Source organism: Theropithecus gelada, chromosome 7a (genome assembly GCF_003255815.1).
Source record: "Theropithecus gelada isolate Dixy chromosome 7a, Tgel_1.0, whole genome shotgun sequence".
Lineage (NCBI taxonomy): Eukaryota > Metazoa > Chordata > Mammalia > Primates > Cercopithecidae > Theropithecus > Theropithecus gelada.
The window spans coordinates 34,153,721-34,171,342 of NC_037674.1; the positions used below are offsets into that span (position 1 = coordinate 34,153,721).

General features: G+C 39.3%; 1 protein-coding gene across 2 annotated transcripts in view; it reads left to right on the forward strand.

The window, feature by feature from the left end:
* Positions 1-14,760, forward strand: part of MINDY2 (MINDY lysine 48 deubiquitinase 2) — an 83,398-nt gene extending 68,638 nt beyond the window's left edge. The window contains exons 7-9 of one of the 2 annotated variants that reach the window (XM_025390473.1): positions 4,593-4,766; positions 9,345-9,539; positions 11,986-14,760. In XM_025390473.1, the coding sequence (XP_025246258.1) occupies positions 4,593-4,766; positions 9,345-9,539; positions 11,986-12,114 (498 nt within the window). In that variant the 3' untranslated portion in view covers positions 12,115-14,760. The remainder of the gene's footprint in view (positions 1-4,592; positions 4,767-9,344; positions 9,540-11,985) is intronic. The other variant, XM_025390474.1, reaches the window with a different exon arrangement.
* The last annotated feature ends 2,862 nt before the right edge of the window (positions 14,761-17,622 follow it).

Consider the following 17,622-nt stretch of genomic DNA (forward strand, 5'->3'; position numbering starts at 1 on the left):
CATTTTATATAATATGAACTAATACATAATTAAGAATTTAATGCATTAAAACCTATTCTATATTATTATTTATGAAATTTTTCAGTATTTTAAAAACTGATGAATGAAATTGGAAAATTTGAGTGTTAAGAAAGCACTGACTGCATAATGTAGCAAAAGTGCTGGAATATCAATGCAAGAAATATTATTGTTAGTGATTTAACCGTAGACTCTCAGGATCAGATGGGCCTAAACTAGTACTATAGTCACAGATATTTTGCTCTTCTATGCTATAATTACATAAAGGAACTTTTGACTAATAATCTGCATTGTTGACAGTGAACCAGTTATAGTTTTTTAAAAAAATTAATGTCAGGTGGGGCACAGTGGCTCATGCCTTTAATCCCAGCACTTTGGGAAGCTGAGGCAGTGGATCACCTGAGATCAGGAGTTCGAGACCAGCCTGGCCAACATGGTGAAACCCCGTCTCTACTAAAAATACAAAAATTAGCAGGGGGTGGTGGCAAGTGCATGTAATCCCAGCTACTCTTGGGAAGCTGAGGCACAAGAATCACTTGAACCTGGGAGACGGAGGTTGCAGTGAGCTGAGATTGTGCCACTGCACTCCGGCCTAGGTGATAGAGTAAGACTCTGTCTCAAAAAAAAACCCACCACCAACAAAAAATAAATATCAAAATCTAAGGAGGAAATTGAGGCTGATCTATGAGAAGACAGATCAGCTGTACCAAGAAAGGAATACCCTTTTAGTTAAAACTTATACTCACGTGACCAGGTGCTGTGGCTCACGCCTGTAATCCCCACACTTTGGGAGACCAAGGTGGGCGGATCACTTGAGGCCAGGAGTTCAAGACCAGCCTGGCCAACATGGCAAAACCTTGACTCTACTAAAAGTACAAAAATTAGCTCTGTGTGGTGGCGTGCGCCTGGAGTCCCAGCTATTATTGAGGCTGAGGCACAAGAATCACTTCAACCTGGGAGGCAGAGCCATGAGCCAAGATTACCCAACTGTGCTAAAACCTGGGTGGCAGGGCAAGACTTTGTTTCAAAAAAAAAGAGAAGAACCCTCATACTAAAGCATCATCTGGGGGAAAATTACGAATAAGATTATGGTTGGAAAATAGCCAGTGTAATATATGATCTACATAAATTGTAAAACAGAGACATTATGTAATATTAAATGATATGTTGAAATGAGTTGTGATAAGTATAAGAGAAGGGTCAGATCTATTCAGTGGAAAATTAGCTGGAAAGGACTTTTTGTTTTTCTCTTAAATTATCATAGGATGAGATAGACCCAAGCTGGGTATTAAAAATATGTTAGGCTAGTGCATGCCTATAATCCCAGCTACTTGGAAGACTGAAGCAGGAGAATTCCTTTAACCTGGGAGGCAGAGGTTTTAATGAGCTGGGGTCATACCACTGCACTCTAGCCTAGATGACAGAGCGAGACTCTGTCTCAAAAAAAAAAAAATGCCGGGCATGGTGGCTCACACCTGTAATCCTAGCACTTTGGGAGGCTGAGACAGGTGGATCATGACAAGGTCGGGAGATCAAGTCCATCCCAGCTAACACAGTGAAACCCCGTCTCTACTAAAAATAAAAAATATTCCCCAGCGTGGTGGTGGGTGCTTGTAGTCCCAGCTACTCAGGAGGCTGAGGCAGGAGAATGGAGAGCTTGCAGTGAGCCAAGATCGTGCCACTGTGCTCCAGCCTGGGTAACAAGAACGAGACTCTGTCTCAAAAAAAAAAAAAAAAAAGGAATAAAGACTTAAATCCAAGACCTCAAACTATGAAATGACTAAAAGAAAACATTGGAGACACTTTCTAGGACACTGAAGTGAACAAAGATTTCTTGGGTAATACCCCACAAGCACAGGCAACAAAGTGAAAGTGGACATATGGGACCATATCAAGTTAAAAAAATTCTGCACAGCAAAGGATACCTTCAACAAAGTGGCTGGGTGTGGTGGCTCATGCCTGTAATCCCAGCACTTTGGGAGGCTGAAGTGGGAGGATTACCTGAGCTCAGAAGTTCAAGACTAGCCTGGCCAACATGGCAAAATCCTGTCTACTAAAAATACAAACATTAGCCAGGCGTGGTGGTGTGCTTCTGTAGTTACAGCTACTTGGGTCTGAGGCAGGAAAGTCACTTGAACCCAGGAAGCTGAGGCTGCAGTGAGCTGAGATCGCACCACTGCACTCCAGCCTGGGCGACAGAGTGGGACCCAGACTCTGCCTAAAAAAAAAAAAAAAAAAAAATGAAGGGACAACCCACCAAATGGGAGAAAACATTTGCAAACTACCCATGTGACAACAGATTCATAACCAGAATATATAACAGCTCTCTAGGAAAAAAAAAAAATCTCATCAGTTAAATCAAATTTAAAATGGCAAAATGATTTCAATAGACATTTCTCAAAAGAAGTCATGCAAATGGAGCCAGGTGTGTTGGCTCACACCTGTAATCTCAGCACTTTGGAAGGCCAAGGTGGGCAGATGAGGTCAGGAATTGGAGACCAGCCTGGCCAACATGGTGAAACCCCATCTCTACTAAAAATACAAAAATTAGCCAGGTGTGGTGGTGGGCACCTGTAATCCCAGCTACTCAGAAGCCTTAGACAGGAGAATCACTTGAACCTGGTAGATGGAGGTTGCAGTGAGCCAAGATCATGCCACTGCACTCCAGCCTGGGCAACAGAGTGAGACTCCATCTTAAAGAAAAAAGACATACATATGGCAGACAGGTATGTGAAAAGGTGCTGAACATCACTGGTCATCTGAGAAATGCAAATCAAAACTATGAGATATCATCTCACCCCAATTAAAATGTCTTTTTTCTGAAAGACAACAACAAATGTTTGTGAGGATATGGAGAAAAGGGAACCCTCATACAGTGTCGATGGGAATATAAATCAGTACAACCACTATGGAGAACAGTTTAGAGGTTCCTCAAAAAACTAAAAATCGAGCTACTGTACAATCCAGCAATCCCACTGCTAAGAATATACCCAAAAGAAAGGAAATCAGTGTATCAAAGAGGTGTCTGCACTCCCATGTTTATTGCAGCACTGTTTGCACTGGACAACATTTGGAATCAAGCTGTGTCCATTGACAAACAAGTGGATAAAGAAAATGTGGTACACATACACAATGGAGTGCTATTCACACACAAAACAAAATGACATCCTGTCAACTGCAACAACATGGATGGAACTGGAGGTCATAATGTTAAGTGAGATAAGCCAGGCGCAGAAAGACATACTTCGCATGTTCTTTCTTTTTTTTTTTGGAGCTAGAAATTAAAACAATTGAACTCCTGGAGATAAGAGAGTAGAATGATGGTTACCAGAGGCTGGGATGGGTATTTGGAGGCAGGTGGGATGGATGGTTAATGGATGTTAAAAAAAAAAAAAAACAGAATGAGTGAGACCTAGCATTTGCTAACACAAGAGTGTGAGTATAGTCAAAAATAATTTAATTTTACATTTTAAAATAACTAAAAGAGTGTAATTGGATTGTTTGTAACACAAGCAGTAAGTGTTTGAGAGGATGGATACCACATTTACCCTCGTGATTGTTATGCATTGCATGCACGTATCAAAATACCATGTAGGCTGGGCGCGGTGGCTCACGCCTGTAATCCCAGCATTTTGGGAGGCTGAGGCGGGCAGATCACAAGGTCAGGAGATCGTGACCATCCTGGCTAACACGGTGAAACCCCATCTCTACTAAAAATACAAAAAATTAGCCGGTCGTGGTGGCACATGCCTATAGTCGCAGCTATTCAGGAGGCTGAGGCAGGAGAATCACTTGAACCCGGGAGGCGGAGGTTGCAGTGAGCTGAGATCGCACCACTGCACTGCAGCCTGGGTGACAAAGTGAGACTCCTTCTCAAAAAAAAAAAAAAAAAAAAAAAATCAAGTAACCCACATATACACACACCTACTATGTATCCACAAAAATTTTAAAAAAAAATTTTATGCAGGTACAGAGGCTATGGGATAAGGCAGGAAAATACAATCAATACTGGGCAATTTGGTGATACAAAACAAGTACAAAACAATTGCATTTTATCTGTATTATTGGTATACAAAAGAAGTACATTGATAATACAGAGTAGGTACAAAGTATTATTGGTGTATAAAACAAGAGTAACTAATGGTGCAGAGAAAGGAAAAATTGGTATGGATTGGATTAGTCATATAGGCTTAATTGGAAAAAAAAAATAGGCAACATGGTATCATTTTTTGTGACTGTAATATATTTTTCAGGAATTTGTATGGTGTTTTTCTATTTTTTGAAATGAGAATATAAACCCCCCAAAGGTGTTTATAAGTCATACATTAGCTGAGCATGCCAAGAGCTCTTATTTCTTGTTATAGTGTAGTGTGCCAATTAAAAACTATATTCAAAGCCGAGTGGATTTGAGGAAGTAAAATATCTACTTGGTCTATTTATCGTGTTGTACAGATCTAAACAGTAGGAATGTTTAATACATTCTGAAGATATAGATTATAAAACTTTCCTTAAATACTATATTTCTAGTTTTGATCAATTTAACAGTCTTTTTTCTTTTGTTACTTCTTATTAAGGGTCAACTGTATTTGTTGGTAACGGACCAGGGGTTTCTTACTGAAGAAAAAGTTGTTTGGGAAAGCCTACACAACGTAGATGGTGATGGAAATTTCTGTGACTCAGAATTTCGTCTTCGGCCTCCTTCAGATCCTGAAACTGTATACAAAGGACAACAAGATCAGATAGATCAGGTAAATTTGTATTGTCTTCTTTATAATGCTTAAAATGCTGATTTTTTTCAAATGTGAATTCAGTTATCCAAAATTTTTCAACTAAAGATTAATTCATCAATATACTTGTGAAATTTTCCTGACACTTCCTGAATAGTTGGTGATCATTCTACATGTACATTAATTATGTACTTTGGTGCAGAAGGCCAGATCATATTGAACTGTGAAGGTTATGGTGAGAAGTTTGAATTTTATTCTAATTGCAGTAGAGAAGCTATGTCAAACATTAAACATGGAAGTGATGGGATCTTCTTTACCTTTTTAAAAGACTGCTTGGCCGGGCGCGGTGGCTCAAGCCTGTAATCCCAGCACTTTGGGAGGCCGAGATGGGCGGATCACGAGGTCAGGAGATCGAGACCATCCTGGCTAACACGGTGAAACCCCGTCTCTACTAAGAAATACAAAAAATAGCCGGGCGAGGTGGCAGCGCCTGTAGTCCCAGCTACTCGGGAGGCTGAGGCCGGAGAATGGTGTGAACCCAGGAGGCGGAGCTTGCAGTGAGCTGAGATCCGGCCACTGCACTCCAGCCTGGGCGACAGAGCCAGACTCCGTCTCAAAAAAAAAAAAAAAAAAAAAAAAAAAAAGACTGCTATTTGGAGAATACATAGGAAGGATACAGGTTTAAGCAGAGACAAACAGTCCAAGCAAGAGCTGATGATGGCTTAGCCTTGGGTGGTAAAGATGAAGAGATGAGCACATATCTGAGTTATATTTTGACTAGTTAGAAAAAGTAGAGGAGAGAGAATCTGGAAGGTAGCATATACTGTATAAAGAATGGGTGGATATTCTAAACCTTAGAGGCCAAGGTAAGGAGGAGTAGACATTTATAGCAGGAGACGCACTAGTGAATAGAACTTGCATTTAGAAATGAGACAGATGAGATTTTTTTTTTTTTTGACAGATGAGATTTTTGCCTGCCATAAGTGGGCAGGCTTGGAGCCACAGGTCTGTTTATTATTAGAGGCATGATGGTGATGTGAATTCTTCCCTGACTGAAGCAAAAATATGGTCATATTAAACAGTTGGCATATATTTCACTCATAACAATTTAAGTGCACAAAGACTGTTCAGTTAGCCAATATTCAGTGAGGAGTTGTTTTCCTGGCACGATAATTGGGTCCTAGGGATACAACGATAAATCATTCAGTCCTGTCCTTAAAGATGCTGAGCCTAGTAGGGGAGGCAGATATTTGACCAACGCATGTTATATGTTAAGTGCTATAATGGCAATTTGAAGAGCAGGTATCAAGTACACAAAAGAATATTTAATTCAAACAAATATGCATCTTTCTAGGACTTTTCTTTGAAAAACAGTTCTGAAAGTCATTGTGCTCATTTTCCTTCAGAAGCTATACACGGGTATTGTGTTTTAAATGTTAAGAGAAATGTGCGGGATTTTTCTAAGCGTTATATTATATATAAAAAATATTGGGCCGGGCATGGTGGCTCACGCCTATAATCCCAGCACTTTGAGAGGCCGAGGTGAGTGGATCACCTGAGATTGGGAGTTCAAGACCAGCCTGGCCAACATGGCGAAACCCTGTCTCTACTAAACATACAAAGATTAGCCAGGTGTGGTGGTGCGCACCTGTAACCCCAGCTACTCGGGAGGCTGAGGTGAGAGAATCGCTTGAACCAGGAGGCAGAAGTTGCAGTGAGCCAAGATCGTGCCATTGCACTCCAACCTGGGTGACAGAGCAAGAGTCTGTCTCAAAAAAAAAAAAAAAAAAAAGGCGAGGCGCAGTGGCTCACACCTATAGTCCCAGCACTTTGGGAGGCCAAGGCGGGCCGATCACGAGGTCAGGAGATCAAGACCATCCTGGCTAACATAGTGAAACCCCATCTCTAATTTTAAAAATGCAAAAGATTAGCTGGGAATGGTGGCATGTACCTGTATAGTCTCAGCTACTCGGGAGACTGAGGCAGGAGAATCGCTTGAACCCAGGAGGCGGAGGTTGCAGTGAGCCAAGAAAAAATTGGAGCAGGGGAATGAAGGCAAAGCAATAGATTGTCACAGTAGTCCAGATAAGGTGCTGAGATTGTTATCTGGAAGCAGCAAGGAAGAGGTGGATTCAAGACCATGAGGCTTCGTAAAGAGCAGAGTTTGAAGAATTCAGAAGAACTTGAAGGACAAATTCTTTATATCTTTATATCCATGAGATAGTCATGCTATATGTATGACAAGATCTTTACAGGCAACAACCTTTTTTATTTTTTGAGACAGGGTCTCACTCTGTCACCCAGGCTGGAGTACAGTGGTGCGATCTTGGCTCACTGCAACCTCCACCTCCTAGGCTCAAGCAATTCTCTCACCTTAGCCTCCCGAGTAACTGGGACTACAGGCATGTGCCACCACACCTGGCTAATTTTTGTATTTTTAGTGGAGGCAGGGTTTCGCCATGTTACCCACACTGGTCTCGAACTCCTGGGCTCAAGTGATCTGTCCGCCTTGGCCCCCGAAAGTGCTGGGATTACGGCGTGAGCCACCCCACCTGGCCACAGGCAAAAACCGTTTACCCATCCTCTGTATTATTTAAAATTATCTTATTTTGAGGGTAGATGGGGGAGGAGGTACACAGACTGGTCAAATTTTAGTCAGCACTGACTCTTAATAAAGTGGATATTAAGTTAACGCTTGACCAAAATGCACTTTTTCTGATAGAAAGTAATCTGAGTGTGTACATGGGAGTAGGAAGGAGATGGTTAAATAATTGAGTAAGACTATATGATGGCTACTATGTTGTCTTTAAAAATGATCTTTTAGAAGAATATTTAATAATCTTGGGAAATTCTTATTTTTTAAAACAGAAGACTTTTAGGACACTAAATGGAAAAGAAAACATTGCAGTAGTTTCAGAGGGTTGGTTTGAATTTGTATGGGAATGTAGAAAAATAATAATAAACTACTGTCAACAGTAGTTATCTCTGTGTAATGATATTATGGTGATTTAAATTTTGTTATTTATGGTTTTCAGTTTTGTCTGAATTGCCTATAAGCATGTGTTTCTTTTGTAAATAGGGAACTTTTTAAAATTCTTTAAACCAATTTACTTATTTATTTATACATGAAACAGGGTCTCAGTCACCTCGGCTATAGTGCAATGGTGTGATCACAGCTCACTGCAGCCTCAACTTTCTGGGCTCAAGTGATCCTCCCACCTCAGCCTCCCCTACATGTAGCTGTGACCACGGGCATGTGTCACCATGCCCAGCTAATTTTTTGTGTCTTTTTTGCAGAAATAGAGTTTTGCCATGTTGCTCAGGCTGGTCTCAAACTCCTGGGCTCAAGCAGCCTGCCCGCCTCAGCCTCCCAAAGTGCTGGGATTATAGGTGTGTGCCGTTGCACCTGGCTCCCCTCTACTTTTTGTTTTGTTTTCTTTTTAGCTTTCTTGACTGCCTATATATGGCTTCCAAAAACAATTTCAAATACGTTCCCCCCAGTTTTTTTTTTTTTGCGACCGGGTCTTGCTGTGTCGCCCAGGCTGGGGTGCAGTGGCATGATCTTGGCTCACTGCAACCTCTGCCTCCCAGGTTCAAGTGATTCTCCTGCCTTAGCCTCCCGAGTAGCTGGAATTACAGGTGTACACCACTACACCTGGCTAATTTTTGTGTTTTTCATAGAGATGGGGTTTCACCATATTGGCCAGGCTGGTCTCGAACTCCTGGGCTCAAGCGATCCACCTGCCTTGGCCTCCCAAAGTGCTGGGATTACAGGCGTGAGCCACCACGCCTGGCCTCCAAAAATATTTAGAACAATGACAGAATCACTGAAATAAGTTCATAGCTCCCCAAGGGAAATACTTAGGAAGGTAACTGTCATTTTAATATTTAAAATAAAATGGTTTTTATTTGGCCGGGCGCGGTGGCTCAAGCCTGTAATCCCAGCACTTTGGGAGGCCGAGACGGGCGGATCACGCGGTCAGGAGATCGAGACCATCCTGGCTAACACAGTGAAACCCCGTCTCTACTAAAAAATACAAAAAAAATAGCCGGGCGAGGTGGCGGGCGCCTGTAGTCCCAGCTATAGGGAGGCTGAGGCAGGAGAATGGCGTAAACCTGGGAGGCGGAGCTTGCAGTGAGCTGAGATCCGGCCACTGCACTCCAGCCTGGGCGACAGTGCGAGACTCCCTCTCAAAAAAAAAAAAAAAAATGGTTTTTATTTTATTTTAATTATTTGTCATTTTATATTGTTTTCTTTTTCTTTTTTTGTTTTTATTCATTTTTATAGACAGGGTCTCTGTCAGCCGTGTTGGATGGAGTGCAGTGAGGAGATCATAACTCACTGTAACCTCAAACTCCTGGGCTGACACAATCCTCCTGCCTCAGCCTCCCAAGTAGCTAGGACTACAGGTGCACATCACCACACCTGGCTGATTTTTAAACTTTTTTTGTAGAGACAGGGTCTTGCTATATTGCCCGGGCGTGGCATATTTTTTTAAAGCCATTCTTACAGCTTTATAGATATAACATCTATATTTGCAGTCATTCATTCTTGGGCAAAATCTCATGGCTAATGATGGTTATAATTTAATTTCTTAGGATTATCTTATGGCATTATCTCTACAACAAGAACAGCAGAGCCAAGAGATCAATTGGGAACAAATCCCAGAAGGAATCAGTGATTTGGAACTAGCAAAGAAACTCCAAGAGGAAGAGGACAGACGGGCTTCTCAATACTATCAGGAACAGGAACAAGCAGCAGCTGCTGCTGCTGCTGCCTCTACACAGGCTCAGGTAAAAACTAGTGTTCTGAGTCTTAAATGTGATGATCACAGCTGGGTGCAGTGGCTCACACCTGTAATCCCAGCCCTTTGGGAGGCCGAGGCAGGCAGATTGCTTGAGGCCAGGAGTTGGAGACCAGCCTGGCCAACATGGCAAAACCCTGTCTCTACTAAAAATATAAAAATTAGCTGGGCGTGGTGGTGAACACTTGTAATCCCAGCTACTTAGGAGACTGAGGTAGGAGAATTGCTTAACCTGGAAGGCAGAGGTTGCAGTGAGCTGAGATTGCGCCGCTACACTCCAGTCAGGATGATAGAACAAGACTCCTTCTCAAAAAAAAAAAAAAAAAAGGCGATGATCACTTTAGCAGTAAATTTCACTTGAGATAAAAAATTTTAAATTAGGTATTAACTCTTCCATTTTGTTAGGAATTTAGCACCCATGGGTTTTATGACATTGTCCTAAGCTTGTATCTCGTTTAGTAAAATATTTTCTCCTGAGGTTCTGATTTTCAAATTTATTTCTGAAATTCATAATAGCTGCCAAGAAAATAAGTCAATTTGGACGAAGTCCTTTCTATCAACTAGAGGGCAGTATGAGGTACTACTAGAAAAAATATAGACTTTGGATCCAGATAAATGTGGATTTGCATTTCCTGCTCCTGTCTTTCCTTCTAGTTGCAATGTCTTGGATGACATCCTCTGCCTCTCTTATTCTCATTTTCCCTATCTGTAAAATAGAAGAACTCTTAAGTTTGTTGTGAACAACAAATAATATTAGGGCTTAGCCCAATGTTTAACACGTACTAGGTATTCAACAAAGATTGACATCTCCCTACTTTTCACTTTCCGTAAACCGTTTAAAGCACTTAAAATATAATGGTGAGATTCTACATGTTAAATCTCATTTCATTAAGTTAAAAATATTCCCCTCCTTTTATATTTATACCATGCCAGACTGCTGTTCTTTTTTTTTTTTCAGATGGAGCCTCACTCTGACGCCTAGGCTGGAGTGCAGTGGTGCAATCTTGGCTCTCTGCAAACTCCACCTCATGGGTTCAAGCAATTCTCCTACCTCAGCCTCCCAAGTAGCTGGGATTACAGGTGTGTGCCACCACGCTCAGCTAATTTTTGTATTTTTAGTAGAGATGGGGTTTCACCATATTGGCCAGGCTGGTCTCAAACTCTTGACCTCAAGGGATTCACCCACCTCGGCCTCCCAAAGTGCTGGGATTACAGGCGTGAGGCACCGTGCCTGGCCTAGACTGTTCCTTTTGATTCAGATATACAAGAAATTCTGATTTGGGCATACAAAAAAAGCAAGATGCCCTTTTAAGTCTCATAAAACTAAATACAGAAGTCCCCATTAAAATAAGTGTAAAATTTCTATTTCTAGCTCAAATATTGACTACTCCAAGCTTAATAGTTAAATCCTACCACGTTATGCCTAGCTTTTCACTCAAAAAAGGTGTCTTATTTCACATTCCACACTCCCAGTTCTCAGGGGTTCTTTTCTCCTTTTAAGATCTGTTTATTATGGCTGGGTGTGGTGACTCACACTTGTAATCCCAGCACTTTGGGAGGCCAAGACAGGTGGATCTCGAGGTCAGGAGTTCGAGACCAGCCTGGCCAATATGATGAAACCCTGTCACTACTAAAAATATAAAAAATTAGCTGGGCGTGGTGGCATGCACCTGTAGTCCCAGCTACTCAGGAGACTGAGGCAGGAAAATCTCTTGAACCAAGGAGGCAGAGGTTGCAGTGAACTGAGATCATGCCACTGCACTCCAGTCTAACAGACTGAGACTCCATCTCAAAAAAAAAAAAAAAAAAAAAAAAATCTGTTTATTATGGAATTTAGTGAGGTTTTGAAGAACTATTATAGTTTATCAAAAGGTGTCACTTTCTTTAACATTTTCTAAACTTTTGACAAATGTGTCTTCAATTTGACTTTAGGCAATATAATCTTATGTTATTTACTGTTTGAAATATTGACTTTGGGATGCCAAGGTGGGCGGATCAAGAAGGCAGGAATTCGAGACCAGCCTGGCCAACATAGTGAAACCCCATCTCTACTAAAAATACAAAAAGTTAGCCGGGCGTGGTGGCAGGCACCTGTAATCCCAGCTACGTGGGAGACCAAGGCGGGAGAATCTCTTGAACCCAGGAGGCGGAGGTTGTAGTGAGACAAGATTATGCCATTGCACTCCAGCCTGGGCAACAGTGCCAGACTCTGTCTCAAAAAAAAAGAAATTTTATTTATTTAGAATAATGAATGCATTAATTATATCCAGAATGGTAGAGGCAACTGCTCATATATCACGTAATATAACAAATCTGTATACCAATAGCTAACTTCTTTTTCCATCAGTGATTCCTTCCACTGTTATGATTTTTATTTCTATATAACCATGAATAAGTCCCTTAGATTAATTTTTTCCTGCGTATTTTTCTTAAAGCAGGGCCAGCCAGCACAAGCCTCTCCATCAAGTGGAAGACAATCTGGGAATAGTGAACGTAAACGGAAGGAACCGCGAGAAAAAGATAAAGAAAAAGAAAAGGAAAAAAATAGCTGTGTTATTTTGTAACAAGTGTTGGCTTCTGTTGGAACCACCTATATGTCTTGAGAAACAAAACCACAGGAGGAAAGGAAGAAAACCCGATCAATACCGTCTGTGCCTGATTTCCCAATGGATTTTGTTCATGTTTTTTCAGGGGAAAGGTTGTTACTTAGTTACAATCAGACTTTTTCAAGTCACACAATACACTCTTTATGAGCTGGAGTTTTGTGTTACAAGTTGGAAATGCTGTGTGTTGTCATTCATGAAAAATACTGCACTTGTAGCCAGATAAGCAAATCACAGCAAATTTTGTGTCATAGTGACATTCATAACTCATATCAGTTAGTAAGCTATTATATCTTCTGTTCTAACAATGAATGGAGGTAATTGATTTAGTCTGATTCCTTCCTGAAATCTAAATATTAGCACAATAGTTTCTGAAATTTTACAATGTTAAATTATGATCTAATCCATGAGAAACCACGGGTTTAACATAGGGATTCAAAAAAAAAAACAAAAACAAACAAAATAATAGGAATAAATAACCCTTAATTGTATATTGGACTAGTTCAGCCCTTAAACAGCTTTACCTTTATTTAGGAATGTACATTTTAGGTATTATCTTGAGAATTGATCATGGAGCTTAGATTTAATTTAGATAGCAAAAATAAAGATTTGTGTTTCTTTTCCAATAGCAAAAGGTTGCATAACACTAATACTTATAACCTATCAATATCAGATATTAATGACTTTGTAGTGTTGTAAAATTTTGAGGAATTTTGGAGTCTTTATCATAGGTAACCTGGACCACAGTTACTATTTATTGGCAATGTGATTGAGTATATGGAGGAAAGCACAGTGGATGCTAGGCCTTGTAAATATGGGGATGTAGAAAAGCAGATAGTTCAGTGTCTACCTTTTTCTAGTATTACCTTGAACCTTAAATTTTAAGTCATGTTTATTGCTAGAAAATTAAATGTACTTATTAAAAGCAATGAAAAAGCACATTTCTGAAAGGAAGTTAGAGATAATCTCTGTGTCTTGTGAAAAGACATTAATAAAAATCTGAGAGGGCCGGGCACAGTGGCTCACACCTGTAATCCCAACACTTTGGGAGGCCAAGGCGGGCGGATCACCTGAGGTCAGGAGTTCACAACCAGCCTGACTAACATGGTGAAACCCCATCTCTACTAAAAATACAAAAGATCAGCCGGGCATGGTGGCGGGCGCCTGTAGTCCCAGCTACTCAGGAGGCTGAGGCAGGAGAATTGCTTGAACCCGACAGGCGGAGGTTGCAGTGAGCCGAGATCGCACTGCTGCACTCCAACCTGGGCAACAAAGCGAGAATCCATCTCAAAAAAAAAAAAAAAAAAATCTGAGAGTAGCTAAGAATTTGGAGGAATTTATGTAAAAGCAATCAGAGTTTTTAACTTATGGGAACCAAATAAAACTATAACCTCTTATAGTGTTTATAGAACTCAGAAATACTATTTATTTAACTTTATTATGAGGCCACACATATTTTCCTGTGTTTCTATATATAGTTTGGAAAACTGTCCTCAATAGTCTGTTTTATATGCCTTATATTTAAAAGTTTGTTTTAGTCATTTTGAAAGACTATTGCTGCTGCAAATAGTTGTGTACTTTACATTCTAAGCTTCAGTACATTTCTTTATTTAAGAGCATCATAATCTGACCTGAGCATCCACTTGGAGAATGTTTTTTGTGTGTGTGGTCTAGGGTGACAAAAGACCACAGAAATGTGTGGTCTGGATTTTTTCAACTACGTCATTAACTTTATGATCCTAGACCAGTTATAGGAAGAATCTATATGTAAAAATAAAGTCTTATTTATGGAAGGAATTATTCTAAGGGAAAAATCCAGGGTCAAGCTGTATCTTTTATGTCCTCTATATTGCATGTCTATTTCTGTTACACAATTCGTTATTTCTTCAAATTTCCTATGGTAGTATGATAAATCATCAAAGAACCTGTTTGGGATATAAAACTCTGATAGAAAATATTTCATGAGTATCTTGATTATAACCTAGAATATGTATACATTAGTAATAATAACCCGATATACTGCAGAAAACTCTATTGGCTCAAACAGGTTGACCTCAATCCAAGTTTACTCTTGATATCACTATTGGCTGAAGGTGGAAACTCAAACCTCAGGGTTTGTTTTTCTCGGGACAGATAGTAGTGATAGTGCATTATATTTTAATAAGAAAAACCAGTAAACCTTGAGAAATTTTAAAAAGCATAGTTGAGGCATATTTTTTCATAATTATATACTTATCTATTGCCCACGGAAAATATATGTGTAGAAGTATTTCTTCTGTTATTTGTTACTATCTTCTTAATTTGTTCCAAAGAAAATACTGCCATACTGCATTCCCTCTGGAAGGAAACAAAACAAAACAAAACTCACTCAAAACCAGCAGTGCTGCTATCAGATAAGTAGATGTCAATATATACTTACAAGGAAAAACTAAAAAATGTAATGTGTTATTTCAGCCTTTTTCTATGTAATATTTCCAAGTCAGACTTTCTTACATTCCTGGAATTTAGTTTGATATACCAAGAATAATAATGATAAAATGTTTGCTTTGATTACTGTGGGGGGGAAAATGAAATGTAAATTGTATTAAAACACACAAACTTTTCAGAGATACTGGTTTCCTGTCCTTAAAGGGTATAAAGAATTTAGATCATGCCTGTAATCCCAGCACTTTGGGAGGCCGAGGCAGGTGGATCATCTGAGATCAGGGGTTCGAGACCAGCCTGGCCAACATGGTGAAACCCTATGTCTACTAAAAATACAAAAATTAGCCAGGCATGGTGGTGGGCACTACTTGGGAGGCTGAGGCAGGAGAATCGCTTGAACCCAGGAGGCAGTGGTTGCAGTGAGCTGAGATCACGCCACTGCACACCAGCCTGGGCAATAGAGCAAGACTCCGTCTCAAAAAAAAAAAAAAAAAAAAAAAAAAAATGTAGAGCTACTGTGTCTTTATTTTCTTAAATTTTGCCCAAGGTAACGTTATATATCCAGCCATTTCATTGCTGGTTTGGGTACATAGGATTTTGATAGTGGTATATTAAAGTCTCTCCTTCCAAGTATTTTGTAATACTTGGAAATTATTAGATGTATACTGCTAACAAAAGTTAGAACTTAAACATCTTTGTTTTTATCATTTATAGCCTAGATTAGGGACACATTTGCATCCAGCACATCATCATTAGATTTGAAAATAGGCAGATGAATGAACAAATATGGTCACTGCACTGTCCTTTTACTTTCCGAGTCTAAGTATATTCCTTAAGATTAGTAACCAGAGTCTTTATTGAAAATCTAAAATTTTTCTTCATGTCTAATCCCACTGCATCCACAATGCTGTGATTTATAGTACATGATCAACACTTACTGTACGTGTGTGTTTCTGAAGCAAGTTATCAGGACCTCTGTTAGATTCTCAAAAGAATTCAGAACTTGCCTTCATTTTAAGAATCACCATTTTAAGAATACATGTGTACATATACACATTAAGCAGTATGAGGCAGCTAAAATTGGCATTGGTTTTACACTGGTCCAGTGTGCTTAGGTAAAGTAACTTCTTCCGTGTTTCAAGGTCAGGTTCAGAGTTGAATGAAGCGTAGATTTAAGTTTAGGATTAGGCTTTGGAATATATCTTGTTTTTATTGTCTCACATTTCTAATATTGACTACTTATCCCATATTATGTGTCAAATTCTCATATTTCAAGTTCTTTCTCATACTTCTTGATCTTGGCTTAACTAAACAAGTTAATATCAGAGACTAGTTGACCAAACCCAAGATTAACCATTTTGCACTTGCACAAAACCTTCTTAGCATTTTGCTTTCAATGAATCAGAAAGTCAGTTCACTAAGAGATGGATCATGAAAGAGAACTAGAAGTCCAATAAATAAGAAAATAATTATTCATATATTAACATTGACGTGAACTACATATCTAAAATCTTGCTGGAGAAAAATCGAGGCAAGAATTTCCAGAACTGTCCTCAAATAGCTCATTTATTTAAGTTTTGTTAAAAAGCAAAAGTGTGGCCGGGCACGGTGGCTCAAGCCTGTAATCCCAGCACTTTGGGAGGCCGAGATGGGCGGATCACTAGGTCAGAAGATCGAGACCATCCTGGCTAACACGGTGAAACGTCTCTACTAAAAAATACAAAAATACTAGCCGGGCGAGGTGGCAGGCGCCTGTAGTCTCAGCTACTTGGGAGGCTGAGGCAGGAGAGTGGCGTGAACCCGGGAGGCAGAGCTTGCAGTGAGCTGAGATCCTGCCACTGCACTCCAGCCTGGGCGACAGAGCGAGACTCCATCTCAAAAAAAAAAAAAAAAACAGTGAATTGATTTACATTTGATTAACTTTTCCTATTCCATGCACTAGTTATTTTAAAACATGATAAAAACCTTCTGGGCATTACCTATCACACAGTACTTATGCATAAACTTAGTAAAATTACTAATGTTTGATAAAATAAGATGGAGGCATAACGAATAGTCTACAATTTGTATTTTAAGGAATTGGACATGAACAATTCTAGATCATTTTGTGTCTATAAACCTGACTTTCTCTCTTGGGCAAACTTTCTGTGCCTCAGTGTACTCTAAATATGTGAAGGATGCTCTTTTTGATTAAGTGTTTTGCACTCCTGAATAAAGGGCATAGTATAAGCACAAAGTATGACTTAAATTATCACAAATATTACACATCCTATGTTCTTCAGTGTGCACACTTTTTTCTCAATAACAAAATGTATCTTGTCAGTTTTTTTTAATGCTGTCAAAATTTGTAGTTTCTTTGAGTATGGCATCATGTCTTCCCAAATGCATTTTATAGTTGCTTTTGTGTTCTATAGACTATAGAGTCAAAATCAAGAGTATTTTGGGAGGATCAGAAGCATTTAAAAATCTATTTTTTTCTAGTATCTTTCACAGATCTAAATATTTAGATTCTCTTTGCCTTTTTCTCCATGAAATAAAGTACAGTGGTATCAAATTACTAATACAGTATATAACCTTTGTTTGCATTGGTGGAATTCATTTAGATCTCTTAAGTGCTATTATTTCAGGGCTATATAAATTGTGTTTTTAGTGTAAAATGTTATTTGATAATGTGAAGTTAAATCCCTTTTAGAAAGTGACTGAAAATGGTAAAGGAACTCGACAGAATCTTAGAGTTCTTAGGTTCTCTGATTTAGTATCTTTTATTAATGATGTCCAACACCTCTAAGACTGTTGAGAAAACATGAAGAATTGAGGTTACTCTTCTCAGGTGACACTTTAAATATTAAAATCAGAGGCTTCCTGAACAAAACAAATTGCAAAATAGAGACAATGGCATGAGAGAGGCCAAATGCAGGACTCTGGTAAATTTAACTTATTTTGAATATCTTATCTAAATTTTAGTTCATGCATGTTCTTACTTAATCCTGGTGTTTCTGCTGTTAGATGTTAGAGTTTAATAAATTGTGATATGCATATATTTTT